General features: G+C 39.2%; 1 protein-coding gene across 1 annotated transcript in view; it reads right to left on the bottom strand.

The window, feature by feature from the left end:
- Positions 1-14,215, bottom strand: part of CCDC169 (coiled-coil domain containing 169) — a 38,755-nt gene extending 24,540 nt beyond the window's left edge. Inside the window, 4 exon segments of the mRNA XM_085579044.1 lie at positions 7,294-7,334; positions 7,431-7,499; positions 7,502-7,540; positions 7,982-14,215. Of these exon segments, the coding sequence (XP_085435170.1) occupies positions 7,294-7,334; positions 7,431-7,499; positions 7,502-7,540; positions 7,982-8,060 (228 nt within the window). The 5' untranslated portion in view covers positions 8,061-14,215.
- Positions 14,216-15,082: the final 867 nt, after the last annotated feature.

Raw genomic sequence — 15,082 nt, 5'->3', positions numbered from 1 at the left:
AAGCCAGGCTGTCAATGAGTCAGAAATACAAATATTTGCATGGAGGGAGATGGAAAAAGTGAGAAAGGCTGAAAGGTCATGTCTATTTCTGGAGCAAAGTCAGGATTTCAGGTATATTTCTTGGGTTTTTCTTACCAACTTCCTATTGGTTTTCCATCTCTAATATGCAGTCTGTTTGAATCCCAATCTAGGTGCATTTCTCACAGCTAATACCTACGAAATTTACTCAGCTAACCCAGCCTGAGAACTTCTATTCCTGCATCCATTAATCTAATTGAAGACACAGAGCTCAGTAAGTCAGTACTGAAGTTCTTGTGGAAATCTCATCACACAGATGTTCCTACTCAACTAAAAGACTTCTCCAAATCCCCAAACAATATAGAATTCAATTTCAAAATCAGACACTAAGAAACTTTAAAGGATAAAACTTCAGAGAGGTTCTAGAGGTCTACTTTAGCCAGGACTGATTATGAGTTATCTCCCACTCCTACTTTCAAGGCAGTTACTGGGGAACTAGCAGTTTATCTGAAGGTTTTACCTGCTGTACATCAATACAAATCAAGAAGTGAGAAACAGCACATCAACTCAGCCAAATCATTAAGAGCTGGATTTGCCTTTCCTGAATTCTGTGGGAAGCATGCAGAAAGAAACTTCACCAAAACAGATTCAATTATCTATGATCATGGTTGTATAATCAGCTTACTACTTAATACTGTAAAACAACACAAAAGTTCACAGAAAACAGAACTTAAGGTATACAGTAAGACTGACTTCTAGCAGAGTTCTTACATCATGAAAAAGACTGAAAATAAAGCAAGAACAAGTGAGAGCTCAAGCAAACCAGAAGGAGCTTCCCAGCTATGCAGATTTCCCCCAGAATTGAAAATTGTCTATAAAACTCCGGGATGAACCAGCATAAGTTCTAGAAAATCATTTTAGAAGTAGTTTAACTGAATCCTGATCTTTTTTAAAAGATAGATTCATTACAGGTTCTTCTACTAAGACTTACATAGTGGGACATTGTATGCCTGAAAAGAAGACACAAGCTGACTAAGTCATTTAACCTGAATTTAAGATCCTTAGTTTTTAATACATCATCCATGTCAAACCACTCTGAGCAAGCTGGTAAAGAGCTAAAAGACACACTGAGATTTTAAATGAATACTTCCTTTACTTAACAGAGTTTTGTGGTGCTTATCATGATTCACTCTCAGAGCAAAGACACATTAACCTTGTGTCCAGCAATGATGAAGCCCAGAGTTTTACAAAGGGAACACCCATTCTACAGTTCCTTTTTCCCCACTATTTTCTTTTCACTTGACTGAAGTTACACATAATATTGCAAGAAAATGAAATTATACGGAAAGACACTGCAAGTGAATTTTAATGCCACCCACACAAGTTGCTCTCATTCTGGATTTTTCCTTGCCCTGCTCTCAGTGGCAAGAGAGGTGACAATTTCTAACAATCATTTCACAACAGACAAGGTGCCAAATCCGTGGCATTAACAAGCAGTTCAAACCTGTTTTCATCAGAGCCCTGCTCATGCAGACTAATGATCCTTATGGCAATTTTCTTCCTCTTTAATTTTTCTCAAAGATTTAGAACAGAAGCAGGATATGCGTCAGTTTTGCTAAAAAAACAAAGCAACACAAGAATCCTTTTGCAAGCCAATCTACTTGACGTTTTTAATTAAATTAAGTTTTGTTTAGAAAACAAGCTCCGCTCCCTCCAACACGAGGAGTTGACATTCATCAGGTGACATAACTAAATCCTTTAACATATAATTTTAAACATATTAGTAGCAAAACCAAATTATACATCTTTAGTTTTACTGAAATGGAAATTAATTTTAGATTTGTATCAATAAATTCACGAGTTATACATCGCATAAAAAATTATACCTCAATATTATTAGCACAGCGTATTTCTCGATGCGACATGCACTTGGATCGCGTAAAAGCGTCAGCACCGGCGAGGAAAGGCTCCATGCACTTGCCTAAATGCCAAGTGCCCTCTTGTGGTCAGCATCATCCTTAGACTCCAAACCAGACCCGGAGTGGAACTGCTTTAGTGAGCTTACTAGTGCTTCAGGGGTGGGATGCTCACTCCCCTAATAACAAAATCCTTATTTCAGTGGTCTCCACACAATGCTCATAGGGGTTATGCGCTGGCTTGGGCAGGGGAAGTTAAAACGGAGACCCTCCAGTACTGCGGTTCAGATTGATAGAACAATGAACTAGGGAATTCTTGAGAACAGACAAATAGATATGTCATTTGACTCCGAGATTTTTCTCTGATTGTTTTCTTTGAAACACAAAGTGTATTCTGCCTCTGGGCACACCATAAAGTGATTTGAGTAAAACAGTCTCCTGGTTTGAGAAAGGCCACAAGGAGGAACAACTAATGCCAACTTTACAAGGAAAAGAAAAAAGATCTCTTGGAGGTATTCAAAGTATTTATTTGAGGTCAAATGAAAGGAGTAGGAAGGGGAAGTCTGTGAGGAGGCAGGATAACAGCTTAGGGCAGAGACAGTGACAGAACTTTCTCCAAAATATTTCCAAGTTTCATGAAAAGCTAGGATACCAGATTTCTTCTATCCATTGAGCCACTGGATTAACCCAGGAAGAGCAACAAGGTTCATTAAGAGTCACTTGCTAGGAGAATTGTCAACATTTCCTATGACACTATAAGCGCGAAAGTTCCCTATAGGCAGCTATCAACGCCTACTGAAATACAAAGTCTTCACTGCATGTTTTCACAAACCCAAGATTCCCTTCCTGTCATATTGCAATCACGTATGTCTCCACTGTGACACTGCCACACATTCTGCTTATAGTTTAAAACTGACAGCAGTATCAGTTGCAATAGCTGTAGCAATATCAGTAGCAATAAAGCTATCAGTGCTGTGGTCACTGTCCTTATAGAAAGGCAGCTTTGCAAAGCAAGTATCTGGCCCCTTATGTCAGAATTTTCTCCTCTGTGGTGCTCGACATTATGAAAAAAATGGTGATTTATCACAGAAGCCCTGGTTCCTGGGCTAATCTTAACTAGAGCGTTGCTAAGGCAATGCTATCAGGACTGTGCTCTTCTGAACTGATTTCACAGTGTGCTTTTCAGTATTTGCATACTAAAGCTGCTATCTAGGGATTCGTTCTTGCAGAAATGGTGAGAAAGAAAGGAATAGTTTTCTTTCTGCTTATATGGGAAATTATGCTTAGCAGAGAATATGTATTTTACCAAAACTCATTTTATGAAAAAATGCAAACAAATGAAAGCAGCATGTTTAAAAGACCCAAGCAAAATTCACATCTTGTTATACTTTAGAGAGAATGCATTCCTTCTGTAATTATTTCTGAAGTCCTGTATGACATTTGTATTTTTCATTGGGACATAAAGGAAATTACTGACTAAACAGTTTTCACTGTTGGAACTCCCTTGTGCTTGTCATTGTTATTTTTAATCTGCCCTCAGTACACAAAAATTATTTTCTAGACCCTGGCAGTAAGAATTTCTGTGTTCAAGGTATTGGGTATTGGTTCTGCATTTATTGCTATGTGATATCTACCTAATTTTTCTGAATTAAAAAAAAAAAAAGGATTCTCATATCAGTATAAGGACTTCAGAATAACTGTATATATAAATGGTGTAGGGGTGTTTTTAATAGAAAGAAATTATTCTTCAGTTCAATTCTAATTCTAAAGCAAAAATAGTGCAAGCCATCTGCAACAATTACTGCAATTTTTTCAACACAGAAAATCCTCTGTGCTTCCTTGTTCATCACTCCAAAATTTGCATTTGTATTCTTCTCTTTCATTCAGGTTTTTTTAGCTTGCTGACTGCCAGGTCCCTGATGACTAATATCTATTTTTTTTTTTTTATTTTGCCTGTAGTGCTTGATATTAAGAAAATATTTTATGCTACCTATATGTAAATAGGTTGAATTACTCTATAGAGATGTTTTTCTCCCTCTATTCACTATAGCAGGACCTTAAATAACTAGATTGAGTGAGCTAAATCTCTTTAGCATCTTTGAGATAACTCTGTTAAATATAGCTGAATTGTTAGAGGTCCTTCTAATAACCCTAATTATAATTCTAAGTTTCTTGGAAAGACAGGTAATAAATACTTGAAAATAATATTTAATTTTCTAAATACATTGCTCAAAACAAAATCTACTGCAAATCTACTGTCTACTGTTGCCACATTGTAGGAATTCTATCCTCTTGCTGAAAGAACCACTTTTTAGTCTTTTCATAGAGCTTCACACAATCACAGAATCAACCTTTTTGGGATCATCAAGTCCAACCATGAACCCAGCAGTCCCATATCTACCACTAATCCATGTTGCCAAGCACCACAATACTTCTCTTTTAAATACCTGCAGAGACAGTGACTCAATCACTTCCCTGGGCAGCCGGGGAACAGTGTTTGACAAGCCTTTCAGTGAAGAAATCTTTCCTATGCAATACACTTAGGAAGTATATTTTTATATAGGAATATATTTCCTATTCATATGCAACTGCAAGTTGAAAGCTGAATATCACAGTGTACTTTTGATTTTACAGCACACACTCCATGCTTTATATACCCACTCTCATCATTTTTACTTTGAGCAAATGTATACTGATGACTGGCTGAAAACTCTTTGTTTTTCTATCACTCTCATCTGCTCTTTATTCTCATCTGTGAAGAAGTTAAATATTCTCCCCTAGTCCCCCGAACAACTCTCAAAAACCCCAAAAGATATTTAACAAATCTAAATGCTTGAACACCACAAAAATTTTGTGTATTTTTACCATTTTATCCTCTAAAATTATATATATATAAAGTAAAGCAGCTCTTCATTCTCCAAGAGTATCTGTAAATAAACACTTTTCTAATGGCTTCAGCTAAAAAAAAAAAAAAGAACAGCAAAGCCCACATAATACCTTAATATTTTTCTGCTCTTTCCATCTCCCAAAACCAAAACAAGAAAATAACATTTCATTAAATCCTTAAAGCTCTTCCCTTTCTGATTAGCAAACAGGATTTGTTAACTCTAAGGTGGAAGAATGAAGTAAGGACTTGAAATTGCATGGCCTAGAACATGGGCTCCAGACTTTCCCAGGCTTCACTAAATGAGCCTAGGAGTCCTCAAGCTCTCTTGTAGACTCCTTCTGGCAGGATGAACCTTTCAGTCGGGCTGACATTCTTCCCTTTGTGGGAACAGTCAGTCAAACCTCTCAGAACCACAGCTAATTGGTGAGCAGGCAGTGCAGTGCATAGCAGGGATTAGAAATGTACTGGGTTGGTGGCAAAGGAGATTATCTCGCTGGTAATGCCTCCTGGAGTGCCTGGCAAGGTGTAATTAGATTGGTTAGGAGAGTACTGGCAATTGGATGGAAATAAATACTTGTGATACTGTAGCTATGCACGCCAGTCTGTGCTTTACAGACTGACAGGAATAATCATCCAAACCAGACTTTGCTGTAAACATTCTAGATCAGTGTTCTGTCTTCGAGATTTTTCTTTGAACATAATCCCAGCTGTATTTTCAGATGAACTCAGTGAAACAGGAAAGTGGGATGAGGAAGATTTTGTTCTCTTTTTAACTGGCTGCTAAAGAAAAAAAGTCTTGCCTACCTACAAAACACCATGGTCTCTAGGACAACATTAAAACTGGCAAAAATGTTGACTGTTTGAAAGTCAGATCAGAAAAAACAATTTGTTATTCACACCCTGCTTACAGCAGATAATTATCCTTCCTATTAACAGAGCATGCAGCCTCTTCTAGGGTCACTAAAGTCCCAACAATCTTCAGATTCTGAAGCACCAAAAAAGTCAGATGGTAGCACTTCTGTAAGTATAAGCAACAGGAATAAAAATCACAACAGCCCTGCTTCATAATGTTCATTATCACAATGTGTTACAAGGCATTATCACATCTTTATCTACCTTCCGTATTCCTAAAGGTGGATAAGAAGCAGAAAAGTTGTCCAATATTTCAGCAGATGACAGGCTAATGAAAAAGCAGTTCTGAATCTACAATGATCTTTTTACTTCATTTATGACCTTAGAAGACAGAATCTCCACAATATTTGCTGGGGTTTTTCCTTGGCATTTTCTCCTCAAGATTGCAGAAAAAATATTTTACCTGTGTTGAAATAAAGGACATGAAGCATGAGTGCATTAAGGAATAAAATTTAAAAAATGAAAACAGATACTTCCTTCAATAATGCAAAAATTTACTGTAAAATGAAGTGACTGTGACTATATTATGTAAAATGTTACTCCAACTATTCATCTAGGTTATCACAGTTGATACAAAACTGGGATTATTGATTGATACAACAGAGGATTGTGTTGCCATGCAGAGGGGCCTCAAGAAGCTGCAGAAACAGGCAGAGAGGAATCATGTAGAGTATAAATGCAGTCCTGCCTCTGGAGGCAAATAATCCTAGGCACCAGTATATGCTGGAGCTGACTGGCTGGGAAGCAGCCTGGGAGATGATGACTTTGAGGTCCTGGTGAGCAAGGTGACCCCATGAAATCAATGCACTCTCACAGCAAGGGTGGCCTGTGGTTCCTGAGCTGCCAGCAGGTCAAGGGAGGTAACCCAAGCCTTATATTAGCACTTGTGAGATGCAGCAGCCATGCTGGGTTCAGTTCTTGACTCTTCAGTACAAGAATGATATGGAACTCTTGGAACAAGTCCAACATCCAGCACGGGGCTATGAAGACGATTAAGAGACCAGAGCACCTGAAGGATGAGGAAAGGCTGAGAGATCCACAACTGTTCAGCCCAGGGGTTCTTATCAAGGTGTATAAATTTGTGATGGGAAGGAATAAAGAAGAGGCAGCCAGGCTCTTCTCAACAGTGCCCAGTGATAGGACAGGAAGACAAACATCTGGAATTCCACTTGCTCACAACTGAAGCCATTTTTTACTATGAGATTGCTCAAAGACTAAATGCCTCCATGAAGTTTAATGTCTTCCCATTTATTCATAGATCTAGTCCAGGTATTCCATCTCACAAGCCTGACTGCAGATTCAATTACAAAACCTTCTCTCAGGAAAATATTTCACTACATAACTCTTCCCAATATTCAGGTTTTATGTACTTCCTACATAAGGATTTTACTGAATATTTTATAAGCAATTGCATATATGAAACAATAAAAATATAAGCAGAAGTGATTTTGTTTTCCTTCTGGAACAGGCTACTGCTATTTCTTTAATGAAAAAAGAAATATGAGTTTTCCAACTAGACTGTGATTTGTTGTTAAGCCAACTAAATGTCACAGTACTTACCACAGGCATTTTATCAAAGGTGTGAACAATCAACAGTTTATCTATAAATAAGCAGAAAATTGTGACCTTTTGATATGATTTCAACATCTCTAATAATCACTAATTCTATTTTAAAAGTTATTAATATCAATTTCTACCTGCTGGATTTCCATGAATAAGCTCCACCTTATGTCACAGAATATTAATCTGCCTTTCCAGGTGTTTTTCAATTCTACTTGTGTCTCATATCTGGTTTTCCATTCATGATCTTAAAAACAGAATTATTATATTTCCCAGATTAGTTCATGTCATTTTAAGCAAGAGCATTTTTAAAAACTGTTCCTTATGACTAACCAGAGACTGAGAAAGTCTTCACCTAGCAATCCTCATAATAAGCATCTTTGCATATAAAAGAGCTTGAAAATATAAATCAAGGGATATTTTCACTAAGCTTACTGTGGTCAGAATATTAACCAACTCTGTGAATTTATGTTATTCATAGTTTCATTAATAATTAACCAAAAAAAGCTAGCATGGCCACACATAGTATTTCTTAATTTCACATCTGAAGCACCACAGATATAATAGCCATGTTTGAAAAGAGAAAATTTAAATTTCTAAATAAAAATCTGAGCCCTGTAGGTCCTTCCTAAAATAATTATTTATCGTGTTTGCTAATCAATTAGAAAGACTGTTGTAATTCACTTACCTTCATTTTCAACACTGTTAAGACTTTTTTCCAGTTCTGTTACAGTGTTTCTCAGTTCAGATATTGAGCTTTCAAGCATCTGCCTGCAGTATTAAAAGAAGTCAATTACTACACAAGCTCTTGTACTAGCCCTATTATTAAAAGCAGAAAAAATTCAGAAGATTGATTCAGAAGCTACAGATCTATTGGTCATTTCTATGTAGTTACATTATCTTGTCCTTTCTTAAATGTGTTGAAAAATGGTTACAACAGTGGTTACGACTACTGCCTTGAAAACAATGAAGCATTAATACTTTGCAAATAAAACTACTTCCACAAAAACCCAAGACAGACATTTCCTTAAATATAATAATTTTCTAGTTGTCCATCAGAATTAAAAAAATGTAGAGAGGACATTGACCCTAGTTTTTTAATCTAAAAGAAGATACCCAATGAGTATATTTGAGAGATGTGCTATTTGAAATTCTGAATTAGTTCATTTTGACTTACTTCTCAATGATTAATAGTCATTTCCTAAATTGCACCCATATAAAATCTGATCAAAATAAATTATGTTTTATGACTATCAGAAAAGAAAGTGACTAATTAAAGTAAGATAAGTGTTAAAAAAATACAGGCCCTCTAGCTATCATGTTTAGGAAAATATATTTTTGCCCAACCTGTGTACTGGTCAGCCATAAAGCTGAAAGGTATGATAAAAACTAGTTTTTTTCTGCCTTGAAAGGTATGATCAGAAGCAGAAGGTAGCAGGGGATTTTGACAAGAGCACAACCCACCTGGCATGCTTCAGACAAGGTGCTGGGCAACTCTCATCCCTTAAAGTGGCCAGATGGTAGTTTAATGTCTTAAAATGAACCCTATGATCTTGATCACATCAAGAGGACATTACTGATAAATTATTGACCATATTCATGCTAACAGCCTGGTTCTCTGAGGAAATGTCTACAGAGAAATGCTCCTGCCTGTGTGGTCTCAGGAAGTCATACCACACCTATTGTAAATCCAGGTGAACCCGGTGGGAATAAATGATGATGTCTGACTCCAGTTCAGAAGGCTGAATGATTTCTTTATTATAACTATACTATAGTACATTAATATACTATTTAAAGGAGATACTAAAATGACCTACCTACTTTTTCTAACTACCTTATCTAACTAACTTACAACTCGTGACCTTCTGGCAAGAGTCCAGCCACAGGTGGATTGGATTGGCCATCAGGCTCAAACAATCCTCACCAGAATCCAATCAAGCAATCACCCCAGGTAAACAATTCTCCAAGCACATTCCACATGGGAAAACAAGGAGCAGAAATAGAAATTGTTTTCTCTTTCTTCCCTCTGTGCTTCTCTATGAAAAATTCTGAAAGAAAGAAGAATGTGCCTGTGACACACACCAGGATATGTGTAAGCAAAAAACACAATGCATGAAAATGCAGAGGCAGTTTGTGGTTTTGTCTTTTAAAGCTAAGTTTGGAAAGCAAGCATTTCAAAAAAATAGTCAATGGTTCTTGGGTACCACAATGTTTTATTGCCCAAAATAAGATATTCCAAAAGAACTGAGAGCACAAACTCTACAAAGGAGGCCCTTTGGGAAATGCTTTATAATACCAATATGATGACTGGTGTCTTTGAAAACTTAGTCTAATTCATTAAGACATACAAAAGAGAAAATTATTAGGCTGTAATATTTGGGGGGGAGGGGTGTTTAAAGGAGAGTTGCCATTGTCAACACAGATACAAATTCTCTGAACATATACATGAGAAATGCTCTTCAAGAAATAATTATCTAACATCTGAGAAATCAAAGCTCTGATGACAGATATTGATTACATCACCTCTGGCACTCCTTGTGCTCACAATCAGCTGGTGACACTTCTTTTTCATAGCTTGAAGCAACAGATTTCAACTGCAAACTGCAGAAGCAAACCAACCACTCACAGGGAGTTGAACAGGTAAACTTGGAATAAGGAGGGCTGAAGAGCTGAAATAGTCAAGAAATATAAAGAAGAGTAATTTAAGGTAAGCCAAGTTTGTTTTCAGTGAAAGCGACACACTGGAGAACACTAGGCAGACATCTTGAATAGTGGGGGAGAGGTGGGGCTTCCAAGCCCTTCTTGCTCCATTGCTCTTTACCAACATTAAATTAGACACGGGGCACATTAGCAAAAAAATAATGACAGTACTGGTAGCTTAATGACAGTACAAGAGACAAAAAGGATAAGGTGAAACCCAGCCAAAGATACCCTTGAAGCATGACTCAAAAAGCTTTAGATGTAGGAAAACTAAAGGAAATCTGATTGCTGTTGCCTGTTTTCTCCCACTCCAAATAAAGGAGGCAGATGGCTAGGAAGAAGAAAGATAAAATCTTACTACACTGCTGCTATCATTTCAACACAAATAGATAAGGTTTCTGCAAAGCAGATTTCTATTAACTTCTCAGAGCTTGGAAAAGAGGAAATTATGATGACAGTGAGCACTAAGAAGGGATTTTTTTAAAGGAAATAACACTGAAAATTAGAAACAGGCAAACCTGTAACCAGAGCTGAGCTGTATCAAAATGAAATTGGTTTTGTTTTCAAAGAAATCTTAACTAAGTGCTCAGATGCAGAGGGAAAACACAGGAAGAATAAGCTCTTTAAATCCAGTGTTTCCAGTCTTCAATTCCTGTTACCATTTCAAGACTATATACAAAATTTCTTTCATTAGATTTTTTTTTCTGCACCATTAACAAAACTAGAAGCCAAATTCCAATTATATTTTGTTCTGACGAATACATGTACAGAAATGGTAAATTGTCAAGTGTCACACTGTAATTGCTACACTGACAGAAAGTCTTTCTTCCATGCAGCAACAAAAAACAGTTTTTTTAAAAAATATAATTGTTGTTAAGCATTTAATAGTCCAGTAGCACCCAGAATGCATCCAGAGTGAAGCCACTCCATTTTAGGCAATATATATTCAGGAAAATGCAATCCCTGCCCAGACAGAGAAGGGATGTAGAAATAAATCACTTCAAGTGGCTTGGTAAGTATTGCTAGGGCTTAATGTATCCGAGTATTTTGCATTTCTGGAGTTATTTCTAATTGTGATAAGAAGTGAAGGTCATGCCACGTATCTGTTAGTGTGAATTTAATGCAGCTATGTATAGCTAGCTACCTGCCCAGAGACTTGGTCTTTGCTTGGAGGGACTGCACTGCACTTTTTACCTGCAACCTCATATGTGTTAGGCATAAATAGACTATTCAAGGCCTATAAATGTTCTCCATGTCAATGGACAATTTACAGTCATCACAGAAGAAAGCCTGTAAATTCTGAAACCTCACATTTAAGTTATCATGAGAACCTAACCACATCCTAGCATACTAAGCATAAGGAAAAAGCTCTTGTGAAGAAAATGCGAAAAAAAAAAATATGCAGTTCAGATAAGAAGGCTCTGATTGAAACTACAAAATAAAAAAAACCCACTAAATTTCTTTTTAAGGCTGTCTGCAGGTGTTATTTTACTTGACAATAGCAGCCACTTAGGATGAAAACCATTTTCCTGCATGTTTTGCTACCCAGGTCTGGATATCTGGAACATGTATCAGGCAAAAGGCTGCCTGAAACAATTTTCTATAGTCAAGAGAGAAACTCAGGAGAAGCTCAGGGCAAGAATCAGCTCTAGGGCATCAGCTCTATAGTATGGCAGATCTTTACTCAGTCCTGTAGAAGTTAAAATGGACAGATGCCTTTAGAATCTATGAACAAAGCAGAAACAATATTGCATAGTGAAGGGGCACCACATGGAAGAGCACGAACAGTATTGAAATCTCCAGACTCCTGACACTTGCAGTCAGCAGTGTGCTGGGAAAATGCTGCAGCTTTCCTGGCAAGGAAAGCCACAGGAAATGAAATCTCACAAGCTGAAGTAACATACAATTCTATCAACATTACTAAGTAGCTGACATGCATAAATATGTCTTTAAGACCTCTTTGTCTAATAAGAAATACACTGCGGTATTATATGTCTTCTCTCTCTCTCCCAGAAACATTTGCATGACATTTCCCGACCAAAATGTGTACTGAATCTTGATCCAAACAATATAGAGTCAGATTTGAGCTGACTGTCATTACAGTCAGAAAAAAAAATTTGAAAGATTTCACAGTCCTACATCCACAATCATTGAGAATCAGTAGGTATATTAGGAACAGACCCCTTATGGACATGGATGATTCAATTTACTCTGTAAAGTAAAAATCTCTTCTTCATGACTGCTAAATGAGAGTGGTTGGTGGGCTGTCAGCAAACTGCCTAATTGGCACAACAATCAGATACACCAGTAAAAAGATGACAAGGGTGAGATGGCAGTAAAGGAATGCAGGCATCTATCTACAAGCCACTCATCCTCAGCTTGCTTTCTACCCAAGGGAGAGAAACTGGCACCTCCTAGGGTGTGAGTCATCTCATGCTAGAACAGCCAGGCAAAGTAGGTCAGATGAATCACACCTTCAAAAAGCTTTCTCTATTCATTGACTACACATGTCTCTGGCTTAGATGGAGTTGTCTAACAAGCCTGGTCATTGGCAATTAATCTGAATAAATTATTCCTGGGAAACAGACAATAACGTCTATTTGCACACAAAGAAAATAGTTGTAGAACCCACTTGGAGCTGAAAGTCTTTTACTGGCATGCCATCACCATAAAGGTTTTTACTAAATATATAGTTTGCTTTTATAAGTAAATCACCACAACTCAACTTTTTACCTGATTACCATTTTACCTGATCATCATCATGTGTCAGGTAAAAGAACTGGTGCATGCAGAGAACAACTGATCTATTTATCTAGAGACACTACTAAGTCAGGAGATTTATTAAAGGTCATTTGCTTACATGTTGGTGCAAGTATGTCCAAGCTACTTTTTCTGCCATTTTGAATACATAAGGTGCCATTTTGACTATGTTAGTACTGGGTTTTCCTTTTCCATTTATGAATGAACATTTTATAAAATCCATGACTCCAGGACTAGTTTGAAGAGGTCTGCAGCTCAGACACTGAAAGAAACACTGTTCAGGCAAAAAATCAGTATGAACAGAATGCTTGAAAATGGTATGTAAATGTAAATTTCAAGGGACTGAATTAAGGCAGCACAGGAGCTTCTGACATTTCCTGTTTCCATTTATTAGCACTCAAAAGGCAATCATGTTGTTCAACACAGGGAAAAACATGTAGCTTCCTGCTCAAACTTAGGACAAAAACAATCCCACCAGGCATGAGCATCAACAATTATCACAGCACTGAAACTACTGCTACTTCAGCAAGGGGACTGACTGCTAATAGGAACAAGTCCTCATCCTGCAAACTGCATGCAGAGATGCCATACTTTACTTAGAGGTCTCAGAGATATTTACTGACCCTAGAAATCCAGCTTTCCACTTTTATTCAAAATTGTAGAAAGAAGTATGCATAAAGAGCATATCATTCTCCATTTTTTTTGTTTTCCCCCAGCAAGGGATGCACCCATGTAAGTCTTCTCTGTTTTTCGCCCAAAGTGACATCCCAGCCCAGTGTACTGTGCTTGCCTTGGACACATAATTCTCTGCATACTAGGTGGTATGGGACTGTTTCAGATTTGTAATGAAAACTGTGCTGATAGCACAGTGATGTTTTAGTTACTGTTGAGCATTGTTTACACTGGGTCAGGGCCTTTTCTGCTCCTCACCCCACGAGTGAGAGGGCTGGAGGTGCACAAGGAGCTGGGAGGGGACATGGCTGGGACAGCTGATCCCACTGACCAAAGTGATATCCCATACCGTATCATGTCACATTCAGAAATAAAAACTAGGGCGTTGGGACTTGCTGGGGCTGCTTTGCCTCGAGAAAGGCAATGTCCCGCTGGTGGTGAGCACTGGAGGTTTTTGCATCGGTTGCTTTTCTTGGGTTTCCTTTTTGTTGTTGTTATTCCTTTTTAGTTATTAAATTCTGTTTGTATCAACAGAATTTTCTCTCTTTCCCCCTTCCTTCCTTCTTTCCCCCATCCCACTGGGAGAAGACGGAGCGAGCAGGCTGTGTGGTGTTGAGCTGCCTGCCGCGGCAGCCGGCCCTATCTTCCTTTTCGCCTCACATGATTTATCCCGCTTCTTCGGGCTCCTCCTGACACCTTGCATCCCTCGGGCCGGCCCTTCCCGGTGCCCTGCAAGGCTAGCGGCGCTCCCAGCGCAGCCGGGCCGCGCTGAGGAGCCCCGGCCATGCCGCGGGCCCGCCCGGAGGCAGCCGCCATTTTGCCGCAGGGAGGCGGCGGGAGCTGCCCGCGGGCGGCGCTGCGGGACCGCTCCCGGCGCCGCCGCCCTGCCGGCCCCGCCGCGGTCCCCGCGGCTCTCCCACTACCCTGGCAAAGCCGCGGTCCCCGTGGCTCTCCCACTACCCTGGCAAAGCCGCGGTCCCCGCGGCTCTCCCACTACCCAGGCAAAGCCGCGGTCCCCGTGGCTCTCCCACTACCCTGGCAAAGCCGAGAAGGGAGACGGGGCCGGGCGCCACCGGCAGTCGCTACCGCCGGCACCTGCCCGGCCCCGGCGAGCGCCGCCCCGTGCCGTCCGCCCGTCCCGTCCGCCGCGTGTGCCGGGCTGTTCTGTGCTCTGTCCGGCGAAACGCCCTGCATGTGGCTCGGGCAGCACCAGAAACGGATGGGGAAATAGGGTACAGCTCTGGCCCACTTAAGAGTTTTGATCATGTAACTTGAACAGTGTGCTGAGCTTTTCATGACCTAGGGAAACACAAATGTGTGCAGATTTTTAAAAATATTTCTTCTGGATGGCAAGTAGCACGACTTTAAGTAGATGCTATGACCCACATGTGAAGGCAGGCACAGTGCAGTGGAACCTGCCCTACGGTGTGACCAGCCCATCTTTTAGCACGCTCGATAATTGTGATCTGTGCTATTTGCAAATCAGTGTGTAAGACCCTAACTTGAGACGGGAGAGTTCAGAATCATCACTGATCAAATCAATGGTGTTAGTCAATATACATTGGAAAAGAATTATCTTACATGATCTCAATCGATGCTTAAAAATGTTTGATGTTGCATTTTTCAAACAAGGAATTTCAGATCAGTTCATGGATTT

This window comes from Lonchura striata, chromosome 1 (genome assembly GCF_050655825.1).
Source record: "Lonchura striata isolate lonStrDom1 chromosome 1, ASM5065582v1, whole genome shotgun sequence".
NCBI classification, from domain to species: Eukaryota; Metazoa; Chordata; class Aves; order Passeriformes; family Estrildidae; genus Lonchura; species Lonchura striata.
Note: the sequence above shows the minus strand (reverse complement) of the source record. Positions and strands in the feature narration are given on the sequence as shown.